General features: G+C 40.6%; 1 protein-coding gene across 1 annotated transcript; it reads right to left on the bottom strand.

Moving 5' to 3' along the window:
• Nucleotides 1-1,013: 1,013 nt before the first annotated feature.
• Nucleotides 1,014-14,396, bottom strand: LOC113029867 (serine/threonine-protein kinase H1-like). Its single transcript, XM_026180895.2, has 3 exons — nucleotides 14,131-14,396; nucleotides 12,690-13,398; nucleotides 1,014-2,319 (listed from the first exon to the last, which is right to left on the bottom strand). The coding sequence occupies exons 1-3, from the start codon at nucleotides 14,394-14,396 to the stop codon at nucleotides 1,918-1,920; spliced, it is 1,377 nt and encodes a 458-aa protein (XP_026036680.2). The 3' UTR covers nucleotides 1,014-1,917.
• Between the last annotated feature and the right edge of the window lie 3,283 nt (nucleotides 14,397-17,679).

Consider the following 17,679-nt stretch of genomic DNA (forward strand, 5'->3'; position numbering starts at 1 on the left):
AAGGACAGAGAAAGAAGACCACGCAGTGTTGGCTCAGGTCTTTTAAGGAGATTTTCTTTGCCCACCACCATCCTACTTGTATGCTGTTCTCCGTGTTTTTTTCCCTTTTACTTCCAACCGGCAGCTCTTCTGTTCTGCCCAAAGGGACATTGATCTCGGGTCACTGAGTATGGGCAGCCTTTGAGAGGCGAGTGTTAAGTGTCTGTGCTCCCTGCTGAAGAAATAATACACAGACCTCTTCCAAATTACATCATAGTGTACATTTTTACAGCTTGGTAAAGCATCTTCTTTGCTGTATTGGTGAGAATGGAGCTGGGTGCTTTTTCCAAGTTGAACTTGTATTTCAGTGGCAACCTTAAGGTCCATTTATTAGCACTTTCTAAAGATTCCAGCTGCATCCCACGGCCATCTCTAAAGTTTCATTATCAAGAGCAAAAATGATGTGACCTTGAAGTTAATTTTGCCTGACTGGTGTTTGGCCAAGATAGTTCAAGCTGATACTAAACAGCTTGTAGTATTTGTCAGCCGAAGGCCACGAGAAGGGATTGAGAGCATAGCATGGAACATCTTAGCATTTTGTTAAAGATATTTAAAAAAGCTAACAGTGTTATGACATTTTTGACCATGTGAATAATATGAACAAATTGTGTTTTATTCTGTTACAAGAAACCACTGCCATTGGGGTGCGCCAGGGAGCCCACTGGTTGCCATTGTTTTGGCAGGGTGTGCGTGTCAAATCAAAGGATTTCACACTGAAATGATTAATGTGTTTTGCTTCACTAGTTAGTGGTTTGAGTGTTGTGGCTAATGTGTATATGTGCATCAGTGGTTTTGAAAATAATCTAGATTTTTTTTTTTTTTACAACCATGGACTTGAATATTAAACTTTAATATACAAACTGTCTCGTCTCTCTTGTGCTGTCTTTTTATTGCGCTCTCTTACACTTACAACTCTTACAATTGTCAGAAACAGTTTGAATCCATAGACAGTCCAAGCATTAGTTTTAAAAGATTTAACAACAAAAAGAAAATCCACCAATATCTGGTGGATTTTCCTTTTGTTGTTAAATCTTTTAAAACGTAATGTCTGATAAATAACACTGGATTTCACTGGCAATTATATTTGGCATCACGCTTGCATTTTAATCCAGCCTTTCCATGCCTTTCCCCTCCTGTAACATATTTGCATTTCAATTTAAAACTTCTCACTGGAAAATAACACATATTCTTAAGAAGGCTCTTTGCTGTTGTTTACAGCTCACACAAAGTGTGCAGGAGAAGATGCAGCTCTTTATCCCAGGGCTTCGTTTTAACGTGATAGAGGCCTGCCACTGTATATATATGGGTTGTGCTTTCAGTGTTTCCACAGGACTGTGGGTGCTCCTATGTAGGAGGAATGAAAACAAAGGGAAAGACAAGAGCGCTGTCATACTTCCTTCTTTTTCCTCAAAATATGCTGTGTGGTGATGGGGGAGTTTAAATAATAAAAAAAAATAGATCAAAGAGGAAACAGCAATATTTTATCATCCTGGCTATGATTACCTCCCATTGCTCAAATGATAAATTTTTAGGTTTTTAGAATGAACCTCTTCACAGGCAGGTGATGTTGTGACTCATAATGATCTAAATGAGACCTTGAATCCATTAGTCTGAGCAGTGTGAATAACCAGGGGCTGGAGATTTTGTGGAGGTGGACAGCTCTGTCTCTGTATTGGCCAGAACCTCAGAATCAAAGGATATTCACCCACAAGAAACTAATGGAAGATGGAAATGAGCCTTTAGGGGAACCTGGGTTATTACTCTGGTAGAAAAACCTGACTTCAATCCAGAAAACTTTCTTGTCACAACACCTGTCCCAGGCACTTAGGCTCCCTGTGGTTCGTGAGCAGAGCTGGGGCAGCTGGTTCCATCCTTTCATTAGCCTTCTCGTGAATCTAATGCTTTAGTTGGATGATGCTGATGCTCCTTGTGCCCTCTGGCTCGAGGTTGTATGGCTCTCTGAGGCTGAATCAGTCCAGCTGCTCTTCCCTGCTGCTGCTGCTGCTTCGGCTTTGTCTCTGGTGGCATTAGCCTTCCCAGGCTGCTGGCATCAGTGGAGCTTGTGGTGCTGCTGCTGGGGCACCGGGAGGAGCTGCGTGATGCCCGCTGCCTGAGATTCTGCGAAATAGATCTATGGAGGTTCGTCATGGAGGAGTTGGCTGCCATGGTGACCACCCAGGGGTGGCGGACGGCTTTTTCGGCAGTGAGGCGGGTGGCCGGGTCCAACACTAGCAGGCGCAGAATGAAGTCCTTAGCCAAGTTGGACACTGAAGGCCAAGGCTGTGGATAGAACAAGCAGACTATTAACACTCTCACCCAAGAAGATGACAATTCAGCCTACAAAACCCCTCACACACACACACAGACACCCACAGCGCTCTAATAGCTGGGTATCTAGAAGAGGCGCATGCACAGATTCCGAGCTGCTTCAAAGCGGGATGCAAGATTTCATTCTAACAAAGCAATAAAACTATGATCCCTGAGCTCTGCAGGCCTAACAAGCAGAACTAAACTCAAAAGAAAGCTAAATGTCACTGGGCAAAAGGAAGCAGCAGTCTTGGCTGAATGAATACAAAGACTGGGAGGTAGGATGGCTCTGCTGCATGTGTGGGATTTTTTTGGGTGCATGTTTAATCTTAGCCTGCATTAGCTTCACAATAAAGGCAGCAAAGATGAGCTTCAGTGGAATCCATTGCAAATCATCCGCCTTGTCATGACCCAAGCTGACATTAAAGAGTGCTTTGAAATCGGCAAAGCCATCTTTGCAGGGTGAGAGAAGACATCAGAATCCTTATCATAATTCAAATTCATTAAATTATTCATCACAGCCTTGGTTCTTAGTCAGGGAATCAACTTTCTAGAGGCCTGCCTCGGGAAAGTGATGACCTTTGTGCTTCCATCAAATTTTAAATAAAAATATTATTGATACGGATTTTCAACTAGATTGATCTGGAATCAAAGCAAAAAGAAAAACAGGCAACTGGTTAATGTTGAATGGTCATAATCATTATCACAATTTTACAAAAATCCTTGATTACAATTAAACTAAGAAAACATACATATAAATATATTCAAAACAATAAAAACTTGACATAATAAAGCAATACTGTAAGTAAAAATGACAACAAAAGGTCGCTGTGCTTGATGTGACCAAGAAGTTTCACATTTAAAAGAAATTAACTTCTCTAATTGTACAAATTTCAGATGGTTCCACTTGTCTGGCTTTTAGCAAATTAAATCCATTTTTTTTTCTAATGTTGGCATTAAGAGACAGTTTTCATCTTAGAACCTGGTCCAGTGCAATACTGATTTATAGTTTCACATATATGTGAAGCCAGAGATTTGCCAAAACTCACTTATATGTTTTATTTAAAGCACAGTTTGTCATCCAGCCAAGCACATTTTTTTATTTTTTAATGAGAGGATATTTTCAGTATGAGAGTTTTCAGTATGTGTCCTGCTGAAAGTAGTGATGTTTACTTCTAAAGGCAGCATTTAGATCTGAGTTTAAATAAATTTAGGATTGAATTGTAGGAGTACAGTACCACTTGGGCCACAAAAGGAACTATCGTCTATGAAAAAGTATTATTTAAAGATAGAGATGAATTGTAGTCCTTCTAAATTTTGACACTTTTAAAAAAAAGGCAACTAAAAGAGTTCCTAAAACAGAACCCTGTGGTACACCTTTGTTAACACTTATGTAACTAGAGTAATTAGCAAACAAATTGCATGATTTTTCCATCAAATTTGGTGATTTCAATTATTACTGAGTAGTATTGAACACAATGAAAAGATCCCTTTCTTAATCTCTGTTCTCTATTTCCATATTCAGCACAGTGCGCTCAAATATTTCTCTGGCATGTTTGTCTGAGGACTGAAAAAGCTAAACGCAGTGAAATCAGAGTGTAAAACTCTCTGCTTCTTTGCTCAACCTTGCTCAGACTAAATCTCACTCTTTAGGGAGGTCTAGCTCTCCATTTTAATCCTGAAATACATTTCTCTCTCCTTTTTTTGTCTCTGGCGGAGTAATGACAATTAATCAAGCATGAAATTGACAATCGCGAGACTGTTGCCGGTGAGAGGAATTCAAAGAAGTGGGGGACTTTCTTATTCTCACAGTGTAGTGACTGGGGGTGGGGTGGGGAGTGTGAGTGTATAAGCACAGCACAGGGTGCTGAGCTGCCAGCAGAACGAGTCATAAAAAAAAGAAAAGATTCTCAGTCAAACTTTCTTCTCACACTGTTGTTATTTCACACCTGAGAGGCAGGCAGAGTGACACCGTTTGATTGAGCTCCCACGACTAACAAGTCTGACTTTCCCCTTTATCTGGCACTGGTGGTGATTTGGCGAGGCCTCTTATTACCTTGCCATGAAATACACACTTGATAGCAGCTGTGGCTAGCAGATGCCTTTTGTCCTTGATCTGAAATAACGGGAATACATACGTTTAGTGCCTGATGGCAATGTATGAGAAAAAAGCTGGAATTATGCAGTAAAAGTCTTTGATGCTGCTGTTGAGAGGTATCAAAAGTTTCCCTTCCTCCTGTACACTTAAAGAAGAAGAGACATAACTGAGTTGCCTCCTTGGAACCGAGCCTCCTTCAGGAAGTTTATCTCTCCCCCTTATTTTGAACATTTTTCACGTCAAAATACACAAAGGCTTTATTGCGTTTAGAGGAAGGGGGCGAGAGCTAGTGTTATACATCACTGCTGAGCTGAGAGCTAGCCAACGAGGGGAGAGAAAGAGAGAGGAGGGAGATGAGTGGAGTGCAGATACGGTATAAGCAGTGGAAAAACCTACAGGGCTTGGCTTATTGAGCAACATCTTGTTAGAGTGAATGAGAAGCTCCAGTGACTGTGTTTGCGCCACGCTACATCTTTACCTGACAAAGCTGTAATTGCAACAAATGAAGAAAACGCTAGAAGCTTGGATTGCGCTAATGTGATCAGGAGGATAACGCACTTTTGAGTAATGAGTGTTACCGGCTCAGCTCAGGCCCGCAACAAACAAAGGACAACCGGGTTCAATTTCCTGATCAGTTTATCTAATTGAACATGTAGTGGGGTGTGGACGTGTCAGGTGTCAGTGGTGCATGGTAAATGTTTGCAGGGTGCTGGACAGGGAGAAGCAGAAGATGCCCAGAGAGTGGACTAAAAGAGCAGGCGTTATACCCTTTGTTACTCTCACCTCTCAGGTGCAACCATCAAGGCTCCTGCTGGGAGTAAAAAGGGAGAAGCAGCAAGAGCAGATCACATGAAGCACTCCACGAGTGTCTGTCTCACAATTTACTGCAATCTGATTCACCTGGCAGCCTTCCCCGAGCAAGAAAGCCAAGGTAAATATGCTTCATCATAATAAGTCCAAATAGAGAAGGTGGCCTGTTGCTAATTCAGGTGAAAGTACCAGCTAACCCACAGTAATCAAAATATCAATACTCGGATGCAGGAGAGAGTGGGCTGTCATGTACAATATACTGTGGCCAAGTGGAGGCTGGGGCTGTTCACATGGTGCTCACTAGGGGGCAGACTGGCCTAACCATTACCCCATTTGGCCTCCTGCTTGGAGATGTAGACATTTGGGCTGGGTCAGGAAAGTGTGGCTTCCATAACACAGCGGCAGAATGCAGAGGAGGTTACCAGGCTACCTGGACAGAACTAATGCGAGGACTGCTGCTTTACATGCAAAAGACTGCCACACATTCACGCTCGCAGGCACACAAACAAAATACAGTCACACAGATGAGATGTCCCCGATTATGTGCAAAGGAAATTATTTGTCTTATACAGAGAGAAGGGACTAAGTGATAAGGCGTTCAAAGCCCTTGAGGCTACATCCGTTCCTTCTTCTGTCCTGCTTGTCCTCTGCCCCCTCCTCTTTTCCTCACTCGCATCCTCCCTCACTCCCGTGCCATCAACCCCCGGCTCCCCCTCTTCCTCACGCTCACTACTGAGCAAACACATCAGCGTGAGTTTGCACTACAGGTCCTCAGGCGAGGAGCTGCTGCACCTGTGAGTGGAGCGTGCATGGCACGTATGAATGTACCGTTTGTGTGTCTGCTGCTAGTGCAATAAAAGAAGGGGTGGGGGCTGCCGGTGAGACAAAGGGACTCAATTCGTGGGAAGGTGCCAGCGGCCTTCTGCATTTCCGATTCAGTCTCACCTTCGCCTCTCTCCTCAAACCTCCCCCATCCCACTCACATTTTCACGCAAAATTACACACATGCATGTGCCCAAAGTCCCCGTTCAGCCTGAATAAAAACAAAAGGTTGCTGATACATTTGGAAAAATGTTTGTAATTGCAGCCCCTGTGTATTAATTTACATAGTGAGGAAGAGGAGAAAAAACAGTTATGTCCATCTGTACCTGAAGTTAAACCTTTTTGCTACACTGCATCATTGAATACATATTTATACATGGTCTCCGATGACTGCAGTCTGCTGTAAATGCTTAAAAAAACCCATGTGTTAATGCATGTGGTTATACAGAAATATGCTAACTTACTTAATATGGCTTTGGGCTGGGTAGAGTGAAACTTTTAGGCTTAAAAGTAATAACTCATTCCTGTAACACTGTAAATGCAAACAATACCCTCACTTATATTGAGTTATCTGCATTGAGTTTTTGCTTTAGAGTACAGCCTTGCATACTTGTTTGATTTAATAATTTGATCTGGTTTCATCGTCTGCACTGTTAATATTTAACTTTAAACCCTTAAGTTAGCAGCGCAGGGATTTTTGTTTCAGTAATTTTGCAGTCTTGTGGTGATTGAGATTCTTGTTTTGATTAGTGCTCCTGGTCAGTGGTGTTGTTAGGGTTTGTGGACCTGTTATTGCGCAGCGCATGGGGAACAGAAATGTAACAAAAGTGGGATTTTTTTAGTTCTCTTTTCTTTTTAAATGATAAAATTTGCTAAACCTAGGTTGTCCAAAGTGCATTTAATTCAAACTGAAATTCTTTTAGTTCATGTGAATTATCCTCATTAGTACTAAACACTCAAAATATTATTATTCACCCTTATTAAGCAGATACGCATATTTTACGAGGCAGCAAGTCTACATAATTTTTATGCATTTATTTATTTATTTTTTGTAAAGCCCATTAAACAAATTTGTGTTGCCGTAACACTTCATAATGCAAAAGGGGCTGATACGCTGGATAGGTAACAAAAATCTAATAAATGTACCGGGCTTGCTCTAATACAGCACTGCAGGTTTTCAATAAATTAATAGCAGCGGGTATTTGGGTTTTAAACCATATCTAGATTTACCAGATGGTTTCCACTGTTTAATATTATCACTTGTTGTGTCAAATTGTACTAATTTACAGCATCTCTGCCATCTTGTTGAAGCAGAATGTGCACTGCCAGCAAATGTCTTCAAAGGCTGTCTTGCCATGCTGACTGCATCTGTGATCATACCAACTTTATTTTTACTCCTTTTTTTCCTATTGACCACAGAAATCGAGTTAATTATGTCTTCATTCCTTTCGACTGCTTTACTTTCAGTGTCTCGCTATGGCATTTGCTTTGTTTGCACTGTTACGCCATACTGGGACACTTGATTGGAACGAGCCATTGTTCATGTTATTGGCAACACCTGCTCTCCAGTCTCTGTGGAGGTGAAAATGCACAGATTGGATTGACATCCAATCACATTCACTTGTAACATCTCAAGTCAAGAAGATATCACTCCAGGCAAACCACCCCTGTCATTCAGTAGTAGTACGCCGTAAGACACTGAGGATCCAGTCAGTCAGTGTTCCCCTTCTTGCTGCGAAAAGCACATTTTTTGGGAAGGGGGCAAAGTCCAATAGTCACTTTGTTTAATTGGTGGACATATCATTCCAACTGATGCGCTTCAAGTCAAGTTTAGTATGTGAAAGAAATTCCTGAGGCACCCAAAGAGAGGAACCCTTCTTAATGACATGAGGAGCCCTTGTGATGACAGACGTCCACGTTTTGTGGGTACTTGTCAACCTTCACTACATTATTATCACAGCGTGCGCGCTTAACTGTGTTGTCACTCTGCTGGAGAGGGTGGATACTCGCACATGACAGAGAATAAGTGCCTTGTCAACATGGAAATGTGATTGATGGCTGATCTATCAAGCCCTGGACTGTTACTCAGCCATGTATGATGTCTTTATAATACGACCATATGAATTTACAGATTGATGCCTTGACTGCATCTCACTGAGATGTGAGAGACTGAGCGTACAGTTCTATAAATGTTGCTTTTAGCTTTAATGTCAAGACTTTTTCCTCACTAGCGTGGCCTACATATGTGCTATGTCAAAAACCACCGTGAAAAACATAAAATAAGCTCTTGCATGAAGTTTAGAAGGATTTTGCATTATTGTTCAGCTGGTGGTCAGTGCAGCGGTAAACACAGGGATAATAGTCCAGGGCCTATGTAAGGGAGCCTCTTGTATGCCAGACTAAAATGTCAGACTGCATCCCTAAGAATCGAGCCAGGCTTAAAGCCCAGTGAATAATCCAGCGTTGTGTGTAATCAGCGTGAAAGAACAAGCCCGAACTCACTACTGAGCTTGACTGAATAGGCTTTTAAAAATACCCACTTCAGTTATATGATATAGGGAAGTGGGGAGAAAATCACGCAAGGCCCCATTTCCCACCATTTCAAAGCATTCTCAAAGAACCAAACCAAGCGAGGAACTCAAAGACATCACAACAAACTTTCACATTTTCTTTCATGTGCTTTGCAATATTGCAGAAGAAGACATGAAAACAAGGAGAGGTTCACCTTGTTACCACACCAGTACTGCAATGTGCTGAGCTGACTTTTTTTTCCTACTTATGTCAGGCAAGGATGGAAGGATGGTACCATTTCTGGTAGTTCTAAAAGCGCAGTGATTAAGGTATGAATTATTATTGTGTGGTGAGTAGATGTAATGACCATATGTGAAGAAATGTTTTGCATAATTTCAGAGCATGCACGTCATAAATAATGCCAGATTATACTATAGGGAGAAGACCAGATGTCAAAATGAAAATCAGGGATTTAGTTAAAACTACATTTTTTTCAATGATTATGCTGGAAGCAGATGCACTTCAGTGGGTGAGGCCACAGCTGGCCAAAGAGTTGAAAATGAACAAAGACGCATTTCTAATAGATGCTCAAGGTTACCTTGACAGTTTTCTCCAGCTTCCTTCTGTTTTCAAGATTAAGATTTAATGCCTTATGCCAAAACAAACTGGGTTTTTCCCTAACAAAAGTAAAGTTGGTATTTAAAAAGAGAGCGCAATGGCAAGATTGCTTGTAAGAGGTGGAAACTTGGAGATTTTTGCAACTGAGCCTCCTGCATATGCATTCCTGGCAGTTTCTTTCTCAAGGCATAAAATATAGAAAGAGGAATATTTAAATCAAGCATGAAAACTCATGCAGGTGCAGGATTATCATAGCCTGCACGATCAGATTTGAAGTGAAATAGCTGAAGAACTGAGAGAACAAAGGGATGACGACATGGACTTTGAACCCTATCTTGAAAACAATCGTGCCTCAGATAGAGATCAAACACAGTTTTCCCTAATAAAGTTTTATTACAGTCAAATTAAACTGTTAAAATTTCAGGACCATGGACAGCGCTCACAGTTTTCACCATAATCTCATGAGTTGTCCTCTAACACGACCTGCACGGATTGTCAGACACACACACACACACACACACACACACACACACACACACACACACACACACACACACACACACACACACACACACACACACACACACACACACAAGATTCCCCATGAAATCTGCAAAAAAATGCGTTGCACATGTTGACTGTAAAGAAATAAACTTTTGTTAATCAGGCATTTCCTGAAGTGATCTAAGTTGTTTTAATAGAAGAGCGCAACAGAACCAATGTCAAAAAATATTTGCACGGTTTGCAGTCCCACATTAGAGCCTGTCAGTTACTGAAGAATGTTTTCATTATAATGATTCTCTGCCACATTAGGCCTAGATTTAACATATACATGTATGACCTAAATTTAAATGCTTTTCTGGTTGCAATTAACAAGCTGTGCCTGTCCTGTTAGGAAATTACCTGCAGCTGAATCTCATCACTCAGTTTGCGATCATGGTCCAAACTGAATGGCTCTTGGGAGATTGGGCATGTTATATTGAAATAAACCGACTGTTTAGAAACCAGTGCAACATGTAGATCACAAATAAAAGTTACCACAGCACTATTTGGGAAGTATAAAAGAAGTATAAAACTTGATCATAATTTTGCATTCCGTAAACCAAGCAATCACTGTGCTAGCAACAAGCTACAGCACGTTAACAGTTACTTTAACCCTTTAAGACCTACCATAGAACCAAGTTCGCCAGAGCTTATATTATATTTTTACATGCTGTGGAGCCATTTTTGGGAGCATTTCAAGTTGCTATACATCAATACAACCATTATAGCCCAAACTTTAATAATATGTCTGCATTAGGTGCATAGTAATTACATAAATTGCAAAAAAGTGCAATAAACTACAAAAAAATTGAAAATCGTTTTTGTTTTTTTAACATATATTTCTAGTTAGAGAAATTTAAGAGGCTTATCCCTCAAAACTGTAAATACAAAAAAGTTACACAAACTAGTTTCCCACCACAGGAAATTTATTTTGAGTGTCTTCATAGTTTTATTTTTGAAATACACCAATTTTTATATACTGCAGGAAAAACGAAAATAAATATTATAGTGCAAATTTGCAAAATAACAGCATATGCATCAAAATAAACTATTTCCAGCAGTGCAATATGAGTCCTAAGCATCCCAGAAACGACACAGAAAGTCATAAACTCAAACATAACTTTTTAAAACACATAACAAGTAAAACACAAGCTCATAAGGGCCCGATCGTAAAAAACTACATTTCCGCAAAATGACGTCACTTCCGGTTTCGGGCAGGTCATGCGGTCATGTGATAGTTCGCGCTGATGGACGTAGGAAGTGTTACAAACAGCTGATGGATCGGCGAAGCGTGTTTCTGGAATATCATGTTTTTGTTCCTGCAAGTGCTTTTTATGCAGTTTTTGCAAAGCTATATGTGGAAGGAAACTGTGACCTAGGACAAGCTGATGGCATAAGATGTAAGTACAACTCCTCCAGTTTCATATGCAAAAAAAATTATTGTGCTAGCTTAAGTGGTTGCAGAGCTACCGGGATTTAAAAATAGTTACGCAAAACAGAGCGTGCCCGCTCCGATCGGCTGTAAAGGGTTAAACAGACAGTTTCGCTGAGTGTTGCTAGAGTTCAGCATATGAATACCACTCTCAGTGGGGGAAAAGTCACCTCACAATATAAAATGCAAAGAAAACACATTTAACTGTATAAAAATATGATTTCAGTATGGAATTATTTTAGCACTCTACCTAGTTAGCTGCTAAAAGGCTAATATTAGCTATGTGCTAGCAACCTATACTGGCTTGACCTAAGGCACTTCGAAACATATTGATGTTAATAATACTTTCGCTTTTAAATCATCCACATTCTACACCAACACAAGTGACATGGTTTAGGTTAATTTGGATACTTATCAGTAAGTCGGCCTACAGATTTTCAGGATCCTACTGTGTTAGGTTTTGTATTGTTGATTGTCATTTATGCTTAGAAATATTTAACCATATATGCTTAGAGGTGTATAATCATTTGTAGATTGAAAGAATGTCTCATCCTAGGAGGTCTGTAACAACTCTGAGTAGCATGAAGGGGGAGGGCGTTCACTCCTCTACAGAGTGTTCTGGCATAGATCACACACCTCCTAGGAGAGGTCGTATTTTCTCTTTGTTGATATATGTCATAGCAAACATATGTATATCTCTTTAAGTATAAGAGCCTTTTGTTCAGATGGACCCGCTAGACTCCTGGCACCAGCGTTTGGGGAGTCTTCACAGGGTCACATCTTGACCTCACACACACACACACACACACACACATACACAGTATTCTTTGTTCACATGTATACCTATGTAAGATGTTATATGTTAATGACCCTATGCATATTCATGTAACCACAATAAAAGGAGTGCTATGGGGAACCTGGCTGAGAGTCTGACGGAGGTCAAGTGGGGGAACGACGCTTGACCCCAGGCAGGTCTCCCTCATGCATGAGTAACATGAAGAACTTTGCCTACTTCGGGTCTTGCTTGCTGTGTAATTATATTGTCCTCAACGTTCCAGCGAATAGGTTCAAGCTACAAACCTATCATACTGTTTTCCATTTTCACCTGGTCCTTATGGCTGATATCCACTTGTTTGTCATTAAAGGGTATGTTTTTCAGTTCAGCCTGTAAATTACATCTGTGGGCTACTTTTCCTGCTCATAGTGTCTCTAACAACATTTTGTGTATTTTTCATTTCATGATTAGCAGAAAAACATCAACAAACAGGCACATTTACCCACCAAAAAATTAATAAAAAGACAAAAATTCTTCTTGAATCTGCTGTGGGTCGCACTTAAATCCAATCTGTCTTCATATTTCCTTTATTCTGGTCAAAGAGTTTTAGCAGTAGCACAACGTGCTTATGGTGCAAAATTTTCTCATTTAGTTTATTAAATCCTCTAGAACCTCTATTTGCTATCCAAAATTACTTACTAAACATAACTGAACAAAAAGTCCAGTAAACTTACATTTCCACGGAAGCTATATTTTCCTCTCACAATGGATCTGTAGAGCTGTGTGCGGCTGTCATCCTCAAACGGCACAGTTCCACTCAGCAAAATGTAGGCAATTACCCCTAAAGCCCACATGTCCACTGCACAGGAATAGGGTCTCCTCAGCAACATTTCAGGAGCCATGTACTCAGGGGTTCCACAAGTGGTCCTCAAAGACCACGACTCTCCAGTTTCCTCGTTGCCTCGTTCAGAAATCTCACACCTGGTGAGTGTGCTGGCAAAAGCAGACAATCCAAAGTCGGTCACCAACAATCTGGAGTCTGCTCCGGGGTGGTAGTACAGAAGATTCTCAGGCTTCAAGTCTCTGTGGGTGATTCCCAGGCTGTGCAGGTATACCAATGCAGCCAGTATCATCTGGATGGCCTGGGTAGCATCTCGCTCAGTGAAGTGGCCCCTGCTGACAACACGGTCCAAAAGTTCCCCTCCTGTCGCCAGTTCCAGTACCATATAAACACGCTGTGGAAACTGGAACACCTCAACCAGCTGAATGACATTAGCATGGCTCACCCTCTGCAGCACTGCTAGTTCAGAATCACACACCTCACGACCCTCTGGGGCCTCTACCTCCATCATTTTTATGGCAAAGGGCTGGCGAGTTGCCCTGTGCTCCACACGCACAACACGACTGAAGCTTCCACGACCAATCAGGGCTTTGATGTCATACCTGACAGGGCAGAAGGGGAATGGTGACTCATTACAGCATAACTATCTCATGATACACTGCTGCAAAGCACTAAATGTCTCTCCCTGCAGCTGCAGTCCTGATGTATGGGAATATATGTTTTGCACTATGCTATACAGCATGCAAAGTCGATCAAACCAATATGTATGATCCTGATTTAGATCGCCAATAAACAAGGCAATACTTTATGCAAGCTTTGAATTATGGGATGATGAGCAATACACATGTTTCCCCTTAAAAAGGAATCAGTTTTGTTCCTTTAATTGTTTCTAGGCCTTTATCTGACAAGTACAGGAAGGCGGTGTTTCCGGCATTAAAACCCCCAAGGATCTCAAATGACTGTCTACCATTATTGCAGGATGTTGGGTTGGAAAGAATGAGAAAGACGAATGTTAAAAGGCTCCTATGAGCACTGCAAATGCAGGCTTTTCCACTTATGTTTGGCTGTAAATTGCTATTGCCAAATAATGTACTGGCCTCAAGATTAGTGGATAAAAGCCAATCTATCAGTTGCCACTTTCCTGGATTTTGAGGGGCCTAAATTTCAACCATCCACCATGTTATATTTGATTCTTGATTTTTTTTTCCAGTACAAGATTGGCAGATTTAAATATCATGGATGTACAAAATACAATTTCCAGCAAGCATAGCATGAAAAATACTGTCTGCTTTAAAAACTCTGAAGAAATAATTATTCAAACTGTGAACACTTACCGTGCTGTGACGCGTGGCTCAAACTTGTCCTTATACCTGGGAACCTTGTTCCATTCTTGTCTTTGTTTGATTTGCTGTTTGCTGCTTGGTCCTAGGTGAGGATTATCAACACTGGCAGAAAACCATGGATTTTTTTGCTTCTTCTTTTGTTTCTTTGGCTCATCATCATCCTCATGTCCTTTACTGAAAGCTACTAGTGACTGCACCACACTTACATAGCTTTTCTTAGATGCCTCAGGCAGCACCTTACTGTTCCCACAACCCATTTCTAAGACCAACATTTACTATGGAGCGAGCCGAGATTCCCCTTCATCTGCTGTGAACTGAAAGTGGCCTGAAAAAAAGAAAAAGAAAACCCAAACAAACCCAACTACCTGCTTGAGGTGTGTACACAGCAACAGTAAAGCTCCACCTTCCCACTAAGTTTGAATTTGTCAGGTGTGTGAAGTGATCCTTTCAGTCACTTGTGGTAAAAATGTCACGTAAACAGCAGTTGTTTTGAAGCTATTGTCACTCCTTGCAGATTGTTGCTATACTGCCACAGTAGCAGGAAAAGGAGTCAGGACTCCTGTCACTAGGCAACATAACACTGTAACCAAGAAAAAACAAAAAAGTGGAAAAAAAGAGAACAAATTCTTCTCCAAATTAAACATATAACTAAATAAATAGTCTTTCTACATGCAGATATGTGAGTGCCGGGAGTCAAATATTGCTGATGAGGCATTTCTTTTGATTTAAAATAAATTTAGCATGGGAGTCTAAGGAGATCCAGCCTCAGGTGGCAGATGTGGCAAGCAGGTTTCTCCTTGCTTGTTGGTCACAATAGTTGTGACTAACAAGTCCTAAATCATGCCTTGATTTGCAACATGTTTTACTCTGTGGGATCATTTAAAAGCTATCTTTTGAACATAGACATCTAAAGAACTGAAAGTCCTTTTAAAGCAAAGGAGTCGCCTCCTGCTGGATTAACTTTGGGGTTATTTCCATTTAAAAGAATATCTTATATGTATGTATATATGTATGTATGTCCAGTCTTTACATTGTAGATGTATGATTCCTGTCTGGATTAAAAACTGGATGGTGAATTTTGCTCTATTTCTATGTGCCCCCACATTTGTATATACATACGTTTCAGAGGCCTGCAGTAACTGTGGTTCTCACACAGTGAAAAAAGTGGTGGATTTTAAAGCACCAGAGGCCAGCATATTTGTGAGTACCAGAGTGCCAAAAATACTGGACTCCCAAAATGCAGCTCAATAGCACCCTGATGACATCATCAGGTTTATTCTTTCCAGCTCTGAAAAGCTCACTTCAGAGCTACAGGAAACATTATCCAAAATCCTGGGCCCCATTGAACTTCATGCATAAAAATCAACGGTGGCATGGTGGTGCATTGGTTAGCACAGCAAGAATTTCATGGGCTCAGATCTTCCTGGGGGCTTTCTGTGAGCAGTTGGCATGTTCTTCCTGTTTCTGTATATTTATTTATTTTTTTGTCTCTGGGTGCACTGATTTCCTTTCACAGCCAAAAGATATCTAAGGTTAACTGGTGAGTCTGAAATGTCTATAGGTATAGATTTGAGAAGGTGACGTGTTGTATGAATGTGGTCTGTGGTGTAAAAGCACTGTGAGCGGTCAGTAAACGCTGAAACTGCTACATAAATACCAGTCTATTTTTTTTAAAGGGGGTTTACAATACACAGATGCAATACAGGATTCCAGGATTCCTGCTACATTTCTCTCTCCTACTTTTGTGTCTTTTTGTGTTAGAAACCAATGCAAAATGTATGTTCACTGTATTGTTTGATTGTTAAGCACAGTCTGTCTTTCAGTGTCCCTGTCAAGCCTGTGAGAAGCGCCAAGCTACTTTTTTCTATTTTCTGCATTATGTTGTGCTGCTGTCATCATATGTTCATAATCTTCAGAGAATGGAACGAGGAAGGCGGGGGGAAAACAAAAAGACATACAGCCTCCTCCGTGCCCGCCTTTGCCCAGGACATTGTTTCGAGGAGCTAAACCTTGAAGAAACTGAAGACGACAGGAGGACATGCATTTATTTATTTATTCATGCAAGGCTGCTGAGCAGAGCCAAGACATCACAAATAGGGGGAGAAGCTCCCTTTTACCACAAGCACGCTGTACATCGAGTTTAAATTATTCTTTTTCACTTGAGCAGCACAGAAATAATGTGCTTATGAGGCCTGTATAATGAGTTCATGTTTATGAATAAATTGTGCATGAAGTTTGCATGCTCATGAACATTTGGAGCTCACAGAGGAAAGTAAAACATATTTATAGAAAGATATCCATAACTTCTAGACACTTCTTTTATGATACTTGAAAAGGTTATTTTGGGTTTTGTGACATTTCTATGGCAGCATTATTTTAATCAGTTGTTTGTGGTATTGTCAGATATATATTTTTCATAACTTTTCTGTAGCTTTGCAACTCGATTTTTTTTTTTTTTTTTTTACAATTGTCTTTTTAAGTCAGTTAAGTGGATCTGTGTTACTCTGGGTAGACGGAGTAAACTTAAACACCATCCTTTTGGTGCATTTTTTCCCCTGGACACTGGATGATGGATGTGGTTGAATAGTCAATTTTGCTCTGAAATTCTCCCAGCTGAGAATATTGAGCAAGAATGATCTGAGTGGCTGTCATAACAACAACTGTCCAAGTTCTCAAAGTCTAAGGAAAGGTGCTTCAGTGCTTCCCTTATTACCTCCTTTAGTAAAAGATTTGCTTGTTCCTCCTTTATGAAAGGAAAGACAATAATTCATCTGTTCTCGGAATCAACTGACACAACCCATACATGGCGCACATCATGTAGATGGTAATTGGAAGTGCATTTTCCATTTCATATCAGTGATTGCTGATCCAGGTGCTAAAAACACAGCTGAACTGTGAACAATTTGCTGCTGTAATACAATCTTCTTGTCACGGTGTTGCTCCTTTAAATCAAGATTACGAGTTCCATTAACTATATCAAAGTGTGGTTAAGGTTTGCATTAAAAAAAAGGTGAAATCAATTTTTACTTTGTCTTAGATTCAGTCTCAGAAACTCTCTCCAGCAGAAAAACCAATATTTTTTTCTCTTCATTTTATAGGTGGTATATTGCCTTTTCTTTAAAAGATGTATTTTTTCTCAGGGCTTCTCATTAATATAACACTTTGAGGGGACGTAAGATGCACATTTTGTAGTCGATTTTTGTTGTCGAAGTTGTTTGAATGATGCACAGTTTGTATGTTTGCCAAGAAAATATCTGCCACATCATTACACCACCAGAAATATCCTGAACAAGTGACACAAGGCAGGATGGATCCATGCGTTCGTGTTGTCGACGTGACGTTATGACCCTGTCATCTGAAATGTTTTCCAATCTCCTACTGTCCAATTTTAATGAGGCTGTATGAATTGTTTCCTGTGTTTCCTGTTCCTGTGTGGTCTTCTGCTGCTGCAGCCCATCGCATGTTGTGCGTTTAGACAATCTTTCCTGCATGCATTGGCTGTAACAAGAGGTGTAATGATACCATTCAGATATTCAGTAG

Source organism: Astatotilapia calliptera, chromosome 9, assembly GCF_964374335.1.
Source record: "Astatotilapia calliptera chromosome 9, fAstCal68.1, whole genome shotgun sequence".
In the NCBI taxonomy this organism is placed as follows: domain Eukaryota; kingdom Metazoa; phylum Chordata; class Actinopteri; order Cichliformes; family Cichlidae; genus Astatotilapia; species Astatotilapia calliptera.

Coding starts and splice junctions, on each gene's coding strand:
- LOC113029867 (XM_026180895.2), bottom strand. CDS start 14,396: ATGGGTTGTGGGAACAGTAAGGTGCTGCCTGAGGCATCTAAGAAAAGC. Junction 13,399..14,130: donor GAGCCACGCGTCACAGCACG/GTAAGTGTTCAC, acceptor CTGCCCTGTCAG/GTATGACATCAAAGCCCTGA. Junction 2,320..12,689: donor AATATAGCTTCCGTGGAAAT/GTAAGTTTACTG, acceptor TTCTATCCACAG/CCTTGGCCTTCAGTGTCCAA.